We start from the raw sequence: 19,087 nt of genomic DNA, 5'->3' as shown, positions 1-19,087 counted from the left end.
GAGATCTGATTGGTTGGCTAAATGACATGACTGCTAAAAGAAAAGTCAGATTCTAAAATCTCTAAAAAGATTTTTGTCTTTAATTATTCAAGTTTGTGTTTACCTTGAAAGTCTCATCTTTGATACAGTTACTTCAGTTTGTCCTTGTGTACGTTTTGACAAATATTTCTTCAAATAGCAACACTTCAGATTTCCCAATATTTTTATGGCAATAAAAACTTTTACCACAGGGTGTAACTAAAGCATTTTTTTTTTTTTAACACTGACCGGATTCATTATTGAGGCGAGACAGTTTTGACAAGCTATGGAAAGAACACAAAAGAAGTGCACAAACAATTAATTATGTTTTCCCTTCTATTGGCGAGTGAATGTTTAGAAAGTATGCTACAGTATGGGCCAGTACCAGCCAACATTGCAAGGTGGGGCCCATATGGGCTTCCTATGTGGGCCCTATATGGGTTTGTCCACGGGTTCCACTATGGCCCCACGTGGGTTGCCCACATGAATTTGATATAGAAACTGAGTGGGGCTTATGTGGGGCCCAGCTGGGCACCACACATGGGGCCCATATTGGCCCCACCTAATGAAGCCCACATTATTTACCAGGGCCCAGTATGGGTTTTTAATGGGTACTGGACAGGTCCCTTATTATGTAATAATTATACTTTTTATGCTTAATTGTAATTTACTTAAATAATATATTTGTTTTAAATTGAAAACTGATAAAAGCAAAATAATTTCCGTTCGGTAAATATCAGATTTTAGCATAAATATTCAACAGTTTATTCATCTGTAACATCACAAAACATGAAGGAGGTGCAATATGAGAAATCAAATTAAAAAACTGTAAAGGTTCAATATATCAAAATACTTTATTGTCAATTAATAACAATACAATGCTAAAATAATCATGAACATTTCAAAACTGCTAAGGCAGGTAATGACTAACAATTTAACATAACACTTAAAATAAGCATTGAAAGAAGTCAAACTCTTAAAATACTTGAGACTCAAAAACAACACAAATATTGCTCACTGTTCTGGAGATGGTCTTAATTCTGATCATTATTAAATCTTTGTTCAACAGTTTTATGAAGAACTTCCAAAGCATCCACAGCCAAACTCATTAAATGTCCTTGCACGTTTGCTTTGATTCATCACTGTGCAGTCCATGAACTTGCACCGTAGTCCCAAGGTGGGGCCCGGGCTTCCTATGTGGGCCCTATATGGGTTTGTCCACGGGTTCCACTATGGCCCCACCTGGGTTGCGCACATGAATTTGATATAGAAACTGAGTGGGGCTTATGTGGGGCCCAGCTGGGCAACACACATGGGGCCCATATTGGCCCCACCTAATGAAGCCCACATTATTTACCAGGGCCCAGTATGGGGTTTTAATGGGTACTGGACTGGTCCCTTATTATGTAATAATTATACTTTTAATACTTAATTGTAATTTACTTAAATAATATATTTGTTTTAAATTGAAAACCGATAAAAGCAATATAATTTCAGTTCGGTAAATATCAGATTTCAGCATAAATATTCAACATTTCATTCATCTGTAACATCACAAAACATGAAGGAGGTGCAATATGAAAAAAAAAACTGTAAAGGTTCAATATATCAAAATACTTTGTCAATTTATAACACTTTCAATGCTAAAATAATCATCAACATTTCAAAACTGCTAATGCTTGTAATGACTAACAATTTAACATAACACTTAAAATAAGCATTGAAAGAAGTCAAACTCTTAAAATACTTCAGACTCAAAAACAACACAAACATTGCTCACTCTTCTGGAGATGGTCTTCTGATCATCAATTAATCTTTGCTCAAACATTTTATGAAGAACTTCCAAAGCATCCACAGCCAAACTCATTAAATGTCCTTGCACGTTTGCTTTGATTCGTTGCTGTGCAGTCCGTGAACTTGTACCGTAGTATTACATTTTCTAAAAACACAACTCAGGATAAATTACAAGTGTAACAGTTGTGAGAGACTCCTGCTTCTCCGGTAGAAACTGTATCCTTGCGCCTGAGCGTAAATTGTAGTTTAAATGTTTATCATCTTTATAGTTGTAATTTTAAAAGTCTGCCTATTTTAGCAAAGATTATTTAAAATATGATACTATATTATGTGAAAAAAAATCACAATTAAAAACATTTGAAGCAGGACTACTTTGTCAAGCGTAATGTGTCATAGCAGTGAGCAGATCGTAATGAGGTCTCCTTATATGAAACACCTGACTCCACTAATCAGGCTTCTTTCAGAATGTTTGAAACATTTCTTTAATTAACACCTTAACAAAATTATGAACTTTCTGACATTTCTTATTTTCACTCATGCTAAGCTGTGCAAATTAAAATTAATAATTGGCAGGTAAACATTACAAATATCACAAATGTTAACAATAATGCATTTTTATTTAAAATGTTTTATACTGATCATATCCTATCTGTGATATTATTTGCTCTATGTATAAAAGTGACTATCAACCAAAAGTGATAATTTTAAGAGTTTAAATGTATATAAAATGTATTTTAAGCATGAAATTATTTTGCCCACATAGGTCCCATATGGGTCCCATATTATCATCCAACATGGGCATACCTATATGGGACCTACATACGGTAGCCAACCCACATGAGACCCATATATATTGCCCATGTTAAGCCCATGGTCACATGAAACCCATGTTGCCCATATGGGACCCACGTGGGGCCCACATATCAATGTTAATTAAATGTAAAAAAGAATGCATTTTTATTTAAAATGTTTTATACTGATCAAATCATATCTGTTATATTATTTGCTATTTGTTTAAAAGTTATTACTTTAAGATTGTAAATGTATAAAGATGTATTTCAAGCATAAAAATGTTTTGCCCACATAGGTGCCATGAGGGCCCCACATTATTATCCCACATGGGCAAATCTATATGGGACCCACATATATTGCCCATGTGAAGCCCATGCCCACATGTAACCCATGCTGCCCAGATGGGACCCACGTGGGGCCCACATATCAATGTTGGCTGGGATGTAACTGGACATTTCACATTATTGATGCTTGTAAAAAACTGTGGGCAAATTGGTATGTTTAATAATAAGAAAATAAGAAGAATTTGCTAACATTGCAATAGTCATGATGAATTTTCAGTGTAAATACCAAGCGTGCCGCACAAGCCCTGAAAAGTGAAGCCAAAACGTCTCGATCGCCCCCCCAGTGACTGGTCCCAGTATAGGTCATAAACCCCACCTCCCCATGTTATTCAATGGGACTTGAGACCAACTAAAAAAATTAATTACACTTCAATTATCTTTTTTCCGAAGCTGGTTTCTGTCATTTAATGTAGTTTTTATCACGCTGATGTACAATTTAAATGTTTGTTTTTAAAATAGGTTTGTGTTTAGTTAGTTATTTAATGATATAAAAACTGTGGTGTCACGTCATGATTGACAGCTGTGATATCGTGTGATATGGGGATTCTATGAGAGCGAGGGCGGGGTTTTAATTTCGCGGCTTCACTTTCTGGTCACTACTGCGCATGACTGGTCCCGAAATCGCTACTGCGCAGACTCAAGACCCAAGATGTCAGCGTCATGTCGGGACACCTGCTTCACTTTTTATTAATGGAAGAGAGCGAACAGGCGTCGTCCATCTTTTTTTACAGTCTATGGTAAATACAGGCCAGGCTTACATTTATGTCAACTACATGCAAGCTCCATGTAGCAAAGTCTCATACACAATTCGCCTTGCTGTGTTTGTTTACAAGTAAACCATCCTGATGATGTTTACTAACTTGCCTTTCCTTAAAGGGAAACGAGTTATTTACTATTATGATTTGAAATAATAATAATAATAATAATCGTGATTATGATTTTACTTATAATCGAACAGCCCTACAGCTGACTCACCAAGATAGAATGTAAGATTTAATTGAATTAAGTCCTCTCAGCCTGTCAAAGCTGAAGATGGTCAAGCTGATGGGAGCTGATATTAGCTGGTGGGTTACCAGCTTGACCAGTTAAAAAGTGGTCAAAACCCCTCTAAAACCCTCTTTAACCAGCTAAAACCAAGCTGGGAGACCAGCTAAAACCAGCCAATCATCTTAAACTGGTTTAATCTGGTCTTTTCAGTAGGGATGTCACTGGATCACACCAGTGGCCTTGCTTTCGGCTTTATTAACTGTTTTACTACTGAGCAGATTGATGATGATGATGATGATGATGATGATGACGACGACACAGTTTAGTTCTTGCACTGAAAAAAATGATTCATTGAATTTAATCAATTTTTTTAAGGTAAGTGGTTGCAATCAATTTATTTACGCTACATTTAAACAAAAGTTTTATATTTTATTTTACTTTACTAATCTTTTTTGTTTAAATGTAGCTCAAATCAATTGATTGCAACCACTTACCTTAAAAAAATTGATTAAATTCAATTAATCATTTTTTTCAGTGTGTGTGCTGCTTGTTTGAAGTGCTTTTTTGCTTTTCAAAATGTCTTTATCAGGTTCAGAATGTTGACTATTTACTAGTGGGTGTGTGGTGTAAGGTGGGGTTAGTGGTGCGGAAAGAGGGGTTTGCCTAATCCATTATACAAGCTAGAACCGCCCCTTAATGCTTGCAGATTTGAGTGTTTTTGCCTGGTCCAAAGGTGTGATTTCCATGTCACTTACAAAAAATTCAGTAGAGCTCCAATGATGAGATTGTATGATAGGATGATTAGTTTATTCACATCAAAAAGGTCACTTCAATAAGTTGAAACGGTTCCAAGAGTCCATTACATCATTCCCTAAGGACGAGAGATTTAAACAATCTTTCATGTGACTACATTCTTTGGCCAGCAGGTGTCACTATAGTGACGTTAACTAGTAATGCCATACAGTATATCATTTATCAGAAGCATTTCATCATGAGCAAGTCAACAATTCGTGTTTTGACAGCCATACCAAATTCCAGTTTGTATCTTTACAATACACTGAACTCATCTATTCAATGCTTTATTAAGTATTTAAAATGCTATGTGTTCACATCACATTTTACAATCAGTTTATTCAGAAATCTGCAGGGGCCACAAGTATATTTAACACCAATGAATGCAGACCAACATAAATAAAAAAACAAATTGCAATGATTGTGACATGCTGCAGACTAACATTACATTTTAATTGTGCTGTAAATATTTATATAGAAATGCACACTACATGAGAGGTTTAGGGTCACTTGACTCAAGTGTTTCTCATGATTTTAATACAGTTTTGTTCTAAAGGCATTGTTTTATAGACAAAAATATAATTGTGACAAATATTTGTTTAGTCAAGAGCTTAGTGGTAGTGCATTGCATTAGCAAAGCAAAAGGTTATGGTTTCAATCACATACTGATAAAAATGTAAACCTTGGCTTGTACTGTAAGTCGCTTTGGATAAAAGTGTCTGCCAAATGCATAAATGTTAAAAAAAATTTAAATCAATAAAATGGATAAAGTAGACAATAAGACTCCAGAATCAATAGGAACTCCGGCTGTTTAAAAAGCATCACAGACTGAGAAATATTTTAAAAGACATTTCTGCAAATTCTAGGCCATAGAATGATTAATTTGAATATTCTGATACAGTAAATAATATATTTTATACAAAAATGTAGGGATTTACAGTTACATAACTCTCATTAATATACTTGTGTTGTGTCTTAAAGACTTGATTCTAAAATGTTGAAAAGTATTAATAAAGAACAAGTAATTGACCCTAAACATTTCATCTGTAGTGTATGTATAACTTTGATTTATTTAAACCAAAAATCCAGGAAGTGATCATATGTGGTAATTGTTACATTTGTTGCATGTGATCCTTGCTTGCATATAAATATGAGCCTGAAATGAATTGACAAATTAGATAATTGAATACAGTTAGTAATACATAACAATCTTACTAGGCTATTTACAATACTTATAAGGTATTTAGACAGGAAATCATGTGAATTTAAAAAGAATAACAGATTAAAAGAGTGTTTTATTAAATCTATAACAGTGCTATTCAATTCTGGTCCTGGAGGGCCAATGTCTTACAAAGTTTAGTTTAAACCCTAATCCAACACAACTGCCTGTCATTTTCAAATAATCCTGTTGACTTCCATGAGCTTCTTCAGGTGTGTTGATTTAGGGTTAAAGCTGATGTAGGACACTGACCTTCCAGAACCAGAACTAAATATAGCCCTGTTCTATAAATTATTTTATGTGTGGTGTTGTTGACGTTTTTTTGAAAAGGTTTTCCATCCGTGGGATGAATCCAGCTAATCTTCATCCTCTAACATGGTGTGTGTGTTTAGATTGGCATTATATGGCTCTGTATCTGTGCCTTCTGGTATTATGGAGACAATGTGAGTCCTGTAAAAAATTAAAATATAAAAGCATTAATAAGTAAACAAAAGTTAGCAGATGGTGTTTCATAAACTCTCTCTCAAACACGCATTTAATATCTAAACAAAAGTAATGTAATTGTCTGAAAATGAGAAGTGCTATGATGTCATTAGAATGTAGGGCATCAGGACAGGTGAGGGTAACTCAAAGCCCAGAGCTTCATACAGAATACACAGATGCTAATCCACGTGGATTATTCTTAGCCTTACCCAGATTAACACTAATAAGATTAAAATAAAGAGGTGGCCAGCTTGGTCCAGGTCACAAAACTATTTTAAACTAAATCAAAATCTTAGGAGGGTTTTCTCAGTCAGGCCCTACGTTTAGAAATCTGATAAGAGCTGTTTATCTAGTTCCCCTAGTTTCCATCAATTCCTCTCTCTAACATTTTGACAATTTGTTTGAGATCTTTAAGAATAAAGTTTAATCGTTTACAAGTGATTACGATTTATGTCAGACAAAGAAAAGATCATAAATTCAGCATTTCCACTCATCCTGTTCCAGTTGAATTTGAATTTGTTCGGTTGCTAAGCAGGGCTTGAGGATATCTATGTAACACCCTGGTAATACTGTTAAAATAGCACTACATACATTTCTTTAAAATAAACAATAGATATATCACTTTGTAATAACTTTGATTTAATTCACTTTAATACATTATGTTTCCCGGACAGGGTTTTTCCTAAAATGCAAGCTTGAGATGCTTTCTTTAAAAGCACCTTGTACTGACATATCCTAACATATATCACTGACATTGTTTTGTCTCAAGTAAGCTGTTTTCGTAAAAACTACTTAAATGTCCTAATAATACTAAGGCCTAGTCCTGGATTTATTTTAAACCCTGTCCGGGAAACTGCCCCTAAATTCTAAACTCACAGCTCTACTCATCGTGAAATGAAAAATAGGTGATCATCAAGTATTTCCAAACTCGAAATGTGACTTCTGGATTTAACCCATCCCAGTAAGTGGTGAATGACCACACACACTGCTAACACTACAGCACCTGGGAAGCAACAGGGGGAAACGTGCCTTTCTCAAGGGCACCTTAGTCACAACCTCTTGGCCGTGAGGCTCGAACCAGCAACTTTTAGGTTACAAGCCCAATTCTCTAATCATTAGACAGTTCCTCCAGAAAAACGCGATTGTGCGATCGCACGATTTATTGCATAATCAGCCAAAGTCCGCATATTTTTGCGGGGCTGCATTTTTTCCAAATACAACGCACTTTCGCCGCATTAATTACATTAATTGCATTTACTTCACACAAGCGCAGCCGTGTCCTCTGTTGCCATGGGAACGTTATGAAGTGACGTGATTATGTGACGTGAACATCATTGCAGCTTTTGCAAGTTTCCGCAGTTTTTGCAAGTTCCGCAATTTTCGCAAATTCCCGCAATTCCATCGCATAAATTGCATAAATATCCAGCATATTCCATCGCATTTCTTAAGAAAACGTGCCGCAAAATCCAGGATTTTTGACCGCAACAATCACAAAAAAACACAGAGTTTTTCTGGAAGGACTGATTAGACTATGACCGCACCCTTACTTTTTAATCTACTTAAAAATAAAAATCAGCTTACTGCCTAATCATGGGACATAAAAAATACATTGGTTTGTTTTGGGTCTACTGTAGCTGCAGAAAATTGTAGTAGGGCAAAAGTTAACATTGTGATAAAATCAGTTACAAAACTGGTATTTCTAGAATTTCAACAATTACAGATATGTTCTTGCCTGTGGTTTAACAAAAAACAAAAACAAAGAAAATTCTACACAGCTTGTTTTTGCATTGTACGTAGCAAATTTGTATCTGACACAATAAGCATGTTTCTACTAAACAAAACACACAATTGTATTAATAGTCACTGACTCATACTAAAACCTAAAAAAACATCCAGACCATTATAATTTTCATAAACGTACCCATCACTTGTCAAAGCTGTGACATCACTGCCCTGAACTGGTTGTTGCTTGGCATCAGGGAATGATTGTTGCCGCTCACTTTGTGATGACATCTGACTTAAGGGGCTACTTCTTATAAAAGAGGGTTGAAGACATGCTGTTGGCAGCCTCCTTCTGGCAGGTTCGCCCCATGGCCGTGGTAATGTAGAAGTACATGAAGATGTCCATGTGTAAGGGACTGATTGGTTGTCCTGACAGAACATTGCCCGAGCTTCAGAAACTGATTGTGAACTTATAACCTGAGCGTCATTTTCTTTTGTCATGACCCAGCTATGCATACTAGAGGTGGCTGGTTTTGAGGATGGTATCCACTTGCCCATGGGATGGAAGGGAGCAGATGGAGGACTTGGTACTGCATGGTGCACAACGGGACAAGAGGGTGGAAGTCGTGTTTTGGAGACAGGCAGAGTCGTAGGTGGAAAAAACTTTGACTGCAGAGTTGCGGCATGATCACCCTCGATGTGATCATCGGATTTTTGATGTGGTTGAGATCTCTGTGTACTTCCATTAGCCAGACCTATCTTGGCAGTGGACTCAGCAAGCAGGCATGGCAGATGAACAACCTTTTGGAAATCCTGCTTGAGGGAGGCTGCTGACTCCAGCTCAACAGTTTGCTTGTAATCCTGTTCAGTGCAGGAACCCACCAAGGCATCTTGACCCAAAGAATGAGTGGCTAAGTAAGTCATGGAGTCTTGTTGCATGTTAGCCCCTTTGGGGGTCACAGTCTCTCTTTGCAATAAAGTGTGATGCTGTCTACACTGTGACACATTAGTCCCCTCCTCAGATGCCAAGCCCACACTTCTTTCGAAGGAGTTCTCCATCAGCATCTCTGGGGGTGGAGGAGGAAGACTGTCTAAATCCACATGCTCAACTTTGTCTGTCAGTCTGGCCTCAGGTGGATAGATGCTTGTGTTGATATTGGTGGTAAGAACACCTCTGCTGCTTGACAGCAACGGAAGGACGCATTTCCTGTTACTTTTGACTTTCATTGGTTTTTGATCTAAAGGACCTTGTGTGGAATTGCCATCGACCCTTTGGCTAAAAGTATTAATGAGCCTCTTGACAGCATTTCGGCCAGGTGGTTGTGGGGTAAATTTTGGAGGAGAATTAGGTGGTATTGCTCTAGATGGCCCTTTGCTACCATACTGAAGCCCATAGTACCTTGTTGCATTCTGTCCTTCAGATAATGGTTTTCTTATCTTTGAATGAACATGACTTTTAAGCTCTCTAGGCAAACTCTTACTTTTCAAAACCCCCTCAAGAGTTTGTGTGTTCATTCTCTGTTGCACATTTACATCAAAGTCTTCTGTTTTGCTACATAAACACTCTGTGGATTGTGAACGCTTTGGTCCCTTTAAGTGGCAGTGCTTTGGCTTAATCTGAGAGCTGTTGTCTGCAGTTTTTGGCCGTCTGGTTTTCCGCTTTAAGTTACTGTTGTTTTGGTAATTGAATTGAAGCCCATCCTTAACTAGAGAATGGCTCAAGTTTGCATCAAAAGAACCATGTATCGTTCCCCTTGTTTTGTCAATTGTCCGCTCGTCTCTAACACTAACGTCCTTAACTTCTGCATCATCATCATTGTCATCCACATAATCATAGTCATCATTATCTGTAACTTCCTCGTTGCCATTTAGAAACTGCTTATCAGGTGAGCTACTTGTGGTACAAACAACTGTTGCAGCCACATTTGATCCTGATCCGGAATTACTTCGATGGTAACGGAGGCGTTCTGAGCCAATCTGACACTCATTTTCTGCACCTATGCCACTGTCCTCACTGTGCAGGGTAGAATCTTCAGGATTGGACTTTATGAAAGCAGCAGCTTCAACACGAGTCAAAATCTGCTTTAAGCGTCCCTCTGCCATGTGCTTAGCCTGCAGCTTGTCTCCTAACAACTGAGACAGGGAAGCAAAGTAATCAGTTAGTTCTTGTAAGGCCGAGTCACCCAGGCATCTCACAGAGTCTCCCACAGAGATCATTTTCTGTGTGGAGTTAAGAAGCATTTGCTGCAGCAATTCAGAAGGAACCTCAGAAACATTCAGCTCATTGTTGGGTTTGGTTGCTGAAGGCGGGCAATGTTTAAGTGACGCCATATAGTGTCCGTGTTCGCACAACATCTGCTCACCTTCAGCCACCATTTCCTCCAAAGCCTGGTTGATTTCTTCATAATGCAAGACTACCGAAGCCACCGTGGTCTGCAAAGATAAGCGGGTTTGAGCCGCCTGGTCCAAAAGCCCTAAAAGCGACTCGTATCTGGATATGCTGGGGTTTAGATAAGCATAGGCTGCCTGGTGTGCTTTTAATATGAATTCTGCTTTTTCCTGCACATATGAAGTTTTTCTTTGCCTCTGTTTTCTTTGCATCCTCAGTTTTGCTTGCTTATCTGTTGTCTTAATTTCTTCTTTGCCTTCTTTCATGTTCCCCAAGAGGCCCTCTTGTGCAATCTGTTCATTCTGAGAACCTTCTTTCTGGACCACATCCACATCATCTTCAGGACCATCTTCTTCGACTCTCACAGCAGCATCACAAACTACATAATCTTCTGAGGATCTCTTACCTATTATGGGTACTGTATTTTCCTGGGTCTCTTTATCTGCCGATTGTTCTGAAGGCGTATTTGAGAGCAGTTCTTGTGGTGCAGTTGCTGGAGCTTTTCTACTAAAGAGTTGACCTTTAGATGGTGAACAGCCCATCTTGGTGTATTCCTTTTCTTTTGATAAATTTTATTAGCGTGGGTTTAAAAGTGTCTCAGGAAATGTAAATAACTTTCCTGCTTCTTTGATCATCCCGTAAAATATCTTCTTTAAGTCTTTTAAATCTGTATTCTTTTTGTTGAGTTTCACCACAGCCCAGACAGTCCCAGAGACTGAGACACAGAATGTCCAGCCTCCCACACAAACACATATGGTTACACTGTGCATGCGTAAGACCATAAGCTCATCATGCTATTAAGATGCCCTGCTGGTTACCTTCTCTTTATTTTTTACCCCCTGTGAATTCTGATAGAAATAGTCCTATTCAATAAATATTCCAAATGCTTTAAAATCTTGTAACTTTGATTAGGAGAAATAATTTTCTCAAACTAAAAAGCAATGAAAGTGATGTTGTGTAAGGTAACTATTTTGTACTGAATTGATTAAATATGTTCACATGTGTAACTTCATATCAGGTATAGAGGTAAGCCCTCATCGTAAAGGTTTTTAACAAAGAACAGTAACACATTACAAATAAGGTTTAGTGTGACTGGAGTATTTATGTATGTTTACTTCTCACTGAAATCCTCTCTGGACACTTGCCAGATATCTGCTAAGAAGAATTTAAAAGTCACAGGTAAACATTACAGTAACAGACAAATACGTTTATTAAAGGTAAAGACAAATTCAGTTATGCAGTGTATGTGTGTAAATATGTATATACTACATATACATACTACATATACATACACACGCATGCACGCGCGCACACACACACACACACACGCACGCGCACACACACACAGAGTGCATTGTTACACAGTTGTTAGTTAGTACAGAACAATTACATGTTTTTGATATACAGATGCAAAAAAATGAGATAGTGACAATAACTGAATGCTCTTGGCATGTTTTAAATGTTCATCAAATACTTTCATTTAAAATCCACTTAATCGAGGCCTCCAGCCATACAGAAACATTGAAAGAATTTGTTTGATAAAAATTATCATTTACAAGAAAACATGTCAGATGCATTTAGAGGGTTTTGCAACTCTTTTGACAAAAAGCCTCAGCCTAATATTACAAAGGTCATGCACATTATTACACACACATGGTTAACAATAACGAAAGTCATAACTTCATAACAACTTTATATAATAAAGAACATTCACAACCTTTTGTGGATAATAGGTTAATCGATCTATTGGTACAACGCTGCTGTGTGATCGAAGCTCAGAGCTCCGATGAGTTTATCATCTAAATCCTCTTTTCTTACTATATTGTTCCTATCTATATAATATAACTTATTAGTTTATTTTATGAATACTTTACCTTGACGCTATTGAATAATATTACTAAGCGAAACGATTTATTACTAATAACACCCAATGTTAGCGTACATAGCCTGTTAGCATCACCAAATGGTGCCGGCGAAAGTTAGCATTTGCTTACCGTCTGTTTACTGTCAACCTTCCCTGTCGATCTAATGACGGATTAATCCGATGTATGCTTTTTAGATCTGTCCTCACAAGAGCGGGATGCTGTGGAGGAGCTGCTGCCCGGCTTTCGTAGATCCAACACGAGGTTCAGCGCCCACTTCACCCTGGCTCCAATCCGTGAGAATTGTCGCTTTGGTTTAGGGTTAGATTTGGTGTTTGCGTTAGTATGTCACTTTAAGTATTGGTTTATACTATTTTTTCTGATGTATTCTTTTATATTTTTTAAACTTTAATCAATTGTTGCCTGGTGTTGGGGTTAAAGTTGGGTTTGGGTAGGGATGTCATTTTATGTATATCTAACCCTAAACCGAAGCGACAATGGTAAGAAAATAGGACAAAACGTTTGAATAACCAATCCGTGAGAATGCCACGGAAAAGAAAGTCTGTGGCAGGTCCACGGAAATATGCATAGATCTGTGAGAATGCCACGAAAAAATTAGCAAAAAATTTTGTGACTATGCCACGGAAATTCGTGAGATCAGGTTGTAGTGGCAAGTCAGCTATGTGCACTCTTAGTGAATAATAGTCGTATGAAAAGTTCCAATCAGGATTCAGGCCCCACCATAGCACATAGACAGCACTGCTTAAAGTTACAAATGACCTCCTTTTAATATCCGATCGTGGTGAAATCTCAATCCTTAAATTACTAGACCTTAGTGCAGCCAGTGACACAATAGATCACACAATCTTACTCAATAGACTAGAAAACTATGTTGGCATCAGTGGTCAGGCGTTAGCATGGACTAGATCGTATCTAACCAATCGCTATCATTTTGTTTATGTAAATGAGGAAGAGTCATATCATGCCCCGGATAAATACGGCGTATCGCAGGGATCCGTTTTAGGTCCTATTCTGTTCTCTATATATACGTTACCTCTAGGAGACATCATCAGGAAACATAACATAAGTTTTCACTGCTATGCGGATGATACCCAGCTTTACATCTCCTCTCATCCTAGCTAAACACACCAGCTCTGTAAACTAACAGACTGTATTAGCGATATAAGTGACTGGATGGCACATAACCTCCCTCTAATAAGACAGAGATACTTATTATTGAACCGAATCGCTCAAAACAAAATATGTCAGATTACAAGTTGCCCATAGATAGCTGCACGGTGGTGCCATCTTCCACAGTTAAGAACTTAGGTGTGATGTTCGACAGCAATTTATCCTTCGATAGTCATAGCTCCAACGTCGGGCACAAAGCATTCTTCCATCTTAGAAATATCTAAAAAATCCGCCATATGCTGTTTGCATCAGATGCAGAGAAGCTCATTCACGCTTTTATGACCTCTAGAATAGACTATTGTAACTCGTTACTCGGGGGATGCCATGCAAATCCGGTAAACAGGCTTCCGCTAGTTCAAAACGCCCTTGTTGCTTGTTCTAAGAAGTATGACCACATAAGCCCAATTTTGGCATCTTTACACTTGCTACCAGTCAAATATCGCATACAATTTAAAATACTATTAATCACCTACAAAGCCTTAAATGACCTAGCACCTTCGTATCTTAGAGAATTAATTTCAGAATACAATCCACCACGTACATTGCGGTCGCAAAATTCAGGTCTCTTAACTATCCCTAGAACATCAAAAGTGTCTAAAGGTGGTAGAACCTTTTCCTACTTAGCCCCTAAGCTCTGGAATGATTTGCCAACTAAAGTCCGAGAATCAGACACAGTCGATCACTTTTTCTTTAACAAAGCATTCTCATAATTTATCTAGTAAATTATACTTATCTCGCAATAGTTAGCTTGTACGGAACAAAGCATTCACATAACTTGTCTGGGTAATATACTAATGCCGCAATAGCTAGCCTGTCTGGAACCGAGCATATTAAAACACAACACTGTGTGACACTTGCATTACATGCGAATGGCCCCTACGCTAATAAGATTTTGTTTCTCTCTCCCTGTCTCGTCCTCGAACCCGAGGACATTAAGACAAACAGACCCAGTTCCGGATGCCGTATAGGTCAACACACCACTGATCTACTGGCCGTCCTTCAACATGATGCCCAGCCGATGCCTGACCAACAACCACCGATGGAACCTGTTAAATCTCCTTATCCGTTTAAATACAGTTTGTTCCTCCCTGAGGTTTTTCTCCTAGGGGGTTTTTCAACCCCAGGGAAGTCAGTCGACTTTGGCTTTACTTAGCACCCTCTCGTATACGATACATTATTAATATGCTCGCTTGCAAAGTTTATTCATAGACGCTGTATTTTGCTACTTATATTGTCTTTGGATTTTTCTGTTTCCTTGCTTCTTTTAATGTAAAGTTGCTTTGAAACAATTACCAATTGTGAAAAGCGCTATATAAATTGAATTGAATTGAACTGAATTGATAAAAGCAAGACAATCCACCCAGAAGATTCATCTGTTATTGTGTCTTTGTCTTTGTGTTTAGTTTATAGTGCCATCTCTATGCTCCTCTGATAATCCCACAGTATGTACAGGGCTGGTGGTATCATCACTAGAAAGTGTGCTAACTATCTGCACAGATTCTGCTGAATCCTCTTCCACACCTTGATTGATTATACCTGGGGTCAGAGTCATCTGGCCTTGATCATGTAACTCAGTGTCTGTCCCTTCTGTGTGGTGTCCAACATGCCTACTCAACCTTCCCATCCTGGAAGAATTTGAGTTCCCAGACAAATCCCACAGGACTAGGAAGCACTTAGGGACAAAATGGCAGAGGATTATGGCATAGCTGGAGGCCAGAACGGCTGAAGCCTGAACAATGTGTTTCTGTTCCGTCTGGTTCTTATTAATGTAAATGGGAATAAAGCAAAGCCAGACAAACAAATGAATCAACATGCTGAAGATGATGACCCCAGTGTCATTAAAATCCTGTGGGACTCTTCTGACCATGAAGGCAAAAAGGAAACAAATAAAGGCCAACAGAGCAATATAACCATGCATGACTGCGAAGCCTGCAATAGATCCCTCGTTACAGATGACATACTTTACCATTCCTGTTTCAGGCCACTCCCTCTTTACATCAGGAGAGTCGAAAATCAGCCAGAACAACAGGATGACTCCCTGACCCACTGTAAGCATGAATACATTTATAAGTGGCTTGTAGAGTTTTTTAAGATGATGTTGTGTGCTCGGATTCAAGCGCATGAATGTCACAAAGGTGTGATAGGCTTTAACCAGGATGCTTGAAACACACAAAGTGAAACTGAGGCCGTACACAGCCTGCTGCGCCTGACACAGAGGTTTATTTGGCCTTCCAATAAACATGATTACACTAATGAAGCTAACCATCAGGCCCAGCAGCATAAAACAAGACAGTTTGACGTTGGCCATTCTTATTACTGGTGTGTCTCTGTGTGTGAGATAAATGATAAATGAAGTGAACACCAGAATGATGCCTATTGCTGTTGCCACTAACAGAATGATGGGATACGCTTCCCACCAGAAGAGATATTTCTCAATGAATGTCTTGCATTCAGTTGCATTCTCTAGTGAGTGCTGTTCCTCTGGACATTTATGACAGCTGCTTTCATCTGTAAAAGAAGTCACATACAAACATCAGATTTGTAATAGTATTAAACGATATACAGTGGTGTGAAAAGTGTTGGCCCCCTTTCTGATTTCAGATCATTAAACACATTTACATATTAATCAAAGATAACACAAGTAATCACAACATGCAGTTTTTAAATGAAGGTTTTTATTAATAATTGTTTTTATTAATTTACTATTTTTAATGAGTGTTATTGCACAGGGCTGTTAAATGCTTTAACCTGATTGGTTGAGAAATATTACACAGGTGTTGATTATTTTTTCTGTAAAACACACACCTGACCTGTTAAATGCCTTAAAATAACCACCAGAGCAATGTCTATGGTAACCTTGGTATAAGAGAAAAAATTGACGCTCCTTTAAATTATTTGAAATAATGCACACCTGCCGTGTAACTCTGCTTCACATCATGCCGCATTACCACACTGGGTGTGCATTATTTTCAAATAATTCAACGACCCATCATTAACTATTCCTTACATATTTTATTTGACCTTTACCCCAAGCAAACACTTCTACATCGGTAAGTCAGTTAGAATTTCAGTCAGTTTCACACAATTACTTCTTCAATCAGTATTTTACCTCTTAATTTCTTTATGTGTGCATTCATTAGCCAGATGAAACAGAAGCAGAAAGATAACTGAGTAAGAGGAATGAGTTCAGATTTACCGTATTTATCAGTATAAGTTCCTTCAGTACAAACAATGCAGCTGATGCAGCAGGAATTGTTTGTCACGCTCTTACTGCTGCCTGGTCGGCAGGATTTTAAGCATTTAAACTGGACCTGAACTGAGGACTGCAGGACACAAGAGATGATCTTTTTATGATATACTATACAGATGAAAACGTTGATTGTGGAGAACAGAACTCACGTTTAACTCATGAAATTCATTCAGTAGCTCCACTTGTCCTTTTGCTAAGAGAAATTTTCCAACAACTTCAATAATTCGACCAACATCAGTTTTCTTCCACCGTATGAGGTCATAACCATCCGTAAAGTCCCCGTTGTCATCAAAGTAATGTGTAGTGCCATCAAGTTTGAAATTCACACTGCGAATACTTTCCACCAGCTGTGGAAAAAGAAAAATTAAAAACTTTATTTATATGCATCCTTATTTTACCTGACATCTTGATGTTGAAATATAGAAAATCTTATGGACATTCTATGTGTCAACTACCCACTTACAAAAACACAACAGAACATCACATTTTAACACGTTACATGTTAGACATAATCTTTTCATCTGAGAAATCTTACCTGCCAAGGTGGGAAGTTGATATTGCTGTTGCAGGCGGTCTCGTTACATTTAAGGATTTTTTTGAGACCATGAGCTATTGCATATATCGCCACTCTCTGACTGTAAACCTCTCTCAGGTCCACCACACCCAGCAATTCATCTACGCTGCAGTTCAGAGGTGAGATGGAGCAGTTCAGTCGCAACTCTTTGTACTCTTCAATGAAGTCATTTCTTGCCCCAGGTGTTGGCCTGAGGTTTTTCAAGTAATCTTCAAACCCTGGTATATTTCCCATGGTGAAAGAAAAGCCGAAAACATCACCCACTTTATTTATGTCTGGTATCTTTGTTAAAGGACCAAACATTGACCAGGAGTCACTCGCGATCCAGATTGTGTTGCTGCTTGTGTTGGTTTGAATCATCAATTTAAAGATCTTTTCCACCAGCTGTGGCTTTAGAATAAGAAGCACAACCTGTGCGGATGAAGCTCGTATAGTGTCAACAGCATCTTTGACTTGCTTATCAACATCCACGTGGTCCAAGTAGTGCGTTACTTCCTTCTCAAAGGCGAAACATACTTTTCCCTTGGCCTTTTCCAGTATACTCTGGTGGGCTGCTCTACCATAATCATCGTCTCCATAAACCACACCGACCCAGTCCCACGAAAAATGGGTCATTAGCTTGACCAGCGCTTCAGTTTGGTGGACATCATTGGGAATGACACGCATGAAAGATGGATAACGCAGTTTGTCACTGAGGACTGGTGAAGAAGAGGTACAGCTGATCTGTTAACAGAAAGAGAGCCTGCATAAATCATTTCCAATATTGATATTGATTTACACTCTTATTTGCATTAAACTGGGATTACTGAACAGTGTAACAGAGATGGTAAATGGAAATTGGACTGCAATTGTATAGCGCTTTTAACAGACCCATGGCCATCCAACGCGCTTTACAATTTGCCTCACATTCACCCATTCACTCACTCATTCATACACCGACGGTGGTGTCAGCCATGCAAGGCGCCATCCAGCTTGTCGGGAGCAGCTAGGGTTAAGGCCCGGGTATACTTTTGTCCGCGTCCGGCTCGCGCGCACGCGTCCGCGCAGCTTTCCGAGTATAGTCCCCGCGGCTACACGCGGATGGCCGCGTTCGACACTATACGCAATACAAATGATTTCTTATTCAAATTATTAGTCTAACAGGCTGTCAGGGCAGCACTGATTTGGCGACATTTACAGTACATTAAAACATTAGGATAAGTGAAGAAAAGTAACTGATCCACCATTGCAAACACAGTTTAGAACAAACAACAAGAAAACAAAGAACAGGAATCAAACAAACATGCTCCACAGCTTTCTGTTCTTGGAAGAAGTAAAAGTTAAAGAAGAAAAACGATAGTGTGTGTGCAAATGCTGTCTATTTCCTTTGTATAATTGTTTATAGTGGAGTGCACTGTACGCGCACTGTCCGCGTGGTCTCAAATTTTGGGCTGCACACGGACGGTCCGTGCGGCCGGCCGCGGACCCTCCTGATGACGAAAATGACGTAATGCGGACGGCGCGCATACGCAGACGTCCCTAGTATACTTTCGGCTTTAGGTGTCTTGCTCAAGGACACCTCGACACTTGGTCAGGTGGGGCCGGGGATTGAACCACCAACCTTCCGGTTTGTAGACAACCTACATGAACCACCAAGCCACTGCCGCCCCTAATCGAGATAATCAAAACAC

The 19,087-nt window shown here is 38.6% G+C and overlaps 2 protein-coding genes across 2 annotated transcripts; both read right to left on the bottom strand.

Annotated features, from left to right (window-relative positions):
- Positions 1 to 4,153: 4,153 nt before the first annotated feature.
- pcare2 (photoreceptor cilium actin regulator 2) lies at positions 4,154 to 11,082 on the bottom strand. Its single transcript, XM_065256693.1, has 2 exons — positions 8,358 to 11,082; positions 4,154 to 4,269 (listed from the first exon to the last, which is right to left on the bottom strand). The coding sequence occupies exons 1-2, from the start codon at positions 11,080 to 11,082 to the stop codon at positions 4,154 to 4,156; spliced, it is 2,841 nt and encodes a 946-aa protein (XP_065112765.1).
- Positions 11,083 to 14,811: 3,729 nt separating this feature from the next.
- LOC135738700 (G-protein coupled receptor family C group 6 member A-like) lies at positions 14,812 to 18,197 on the bottom strand. The gene is made up of 4 exons (XM_065256750.2): positions 17,379 to 18,197; positions 16,993 to 17,190; positions 16,790 to 16,916; positions 14,812 to 16,101 (listed from the first exon to the last, which is right to left on the bottom strand). Exons 1-4 carry the CDS (start codon positions 18,081 to 18,083, stop codon positions 14,993 to 14,995), a joined length of 2,139 nt encoding a protein of 712 aa, XP_065112822.1. The 5' UTR covers positions 18,084 to 18,197; the 3' UTR covers positions 14,812 to 14,992.
- Between the last annotated feature and the right edge of the window lie 890 nt (positions 18,198 to 19,087).

The sequence above is a fragment of the Paramisgurnus dabryanus genome, chromosome 12 (assembly GCF_030506205.2).
Source record: "Paramisgurnus dabryanus chromosome 12, PD_genome_1.1, whole genome shotgun sequence".
Classification (NCBI taxonomy): Eukaryota; Metazoa; Chordata; class Actinopteri; order Cypriniformes; family Cobitidae; genus Paramisgurnus; species Paramisgurnus dabryanus.
This window is presented reverse-complemented; position numbering and strand designations above follow the sequence as displayed.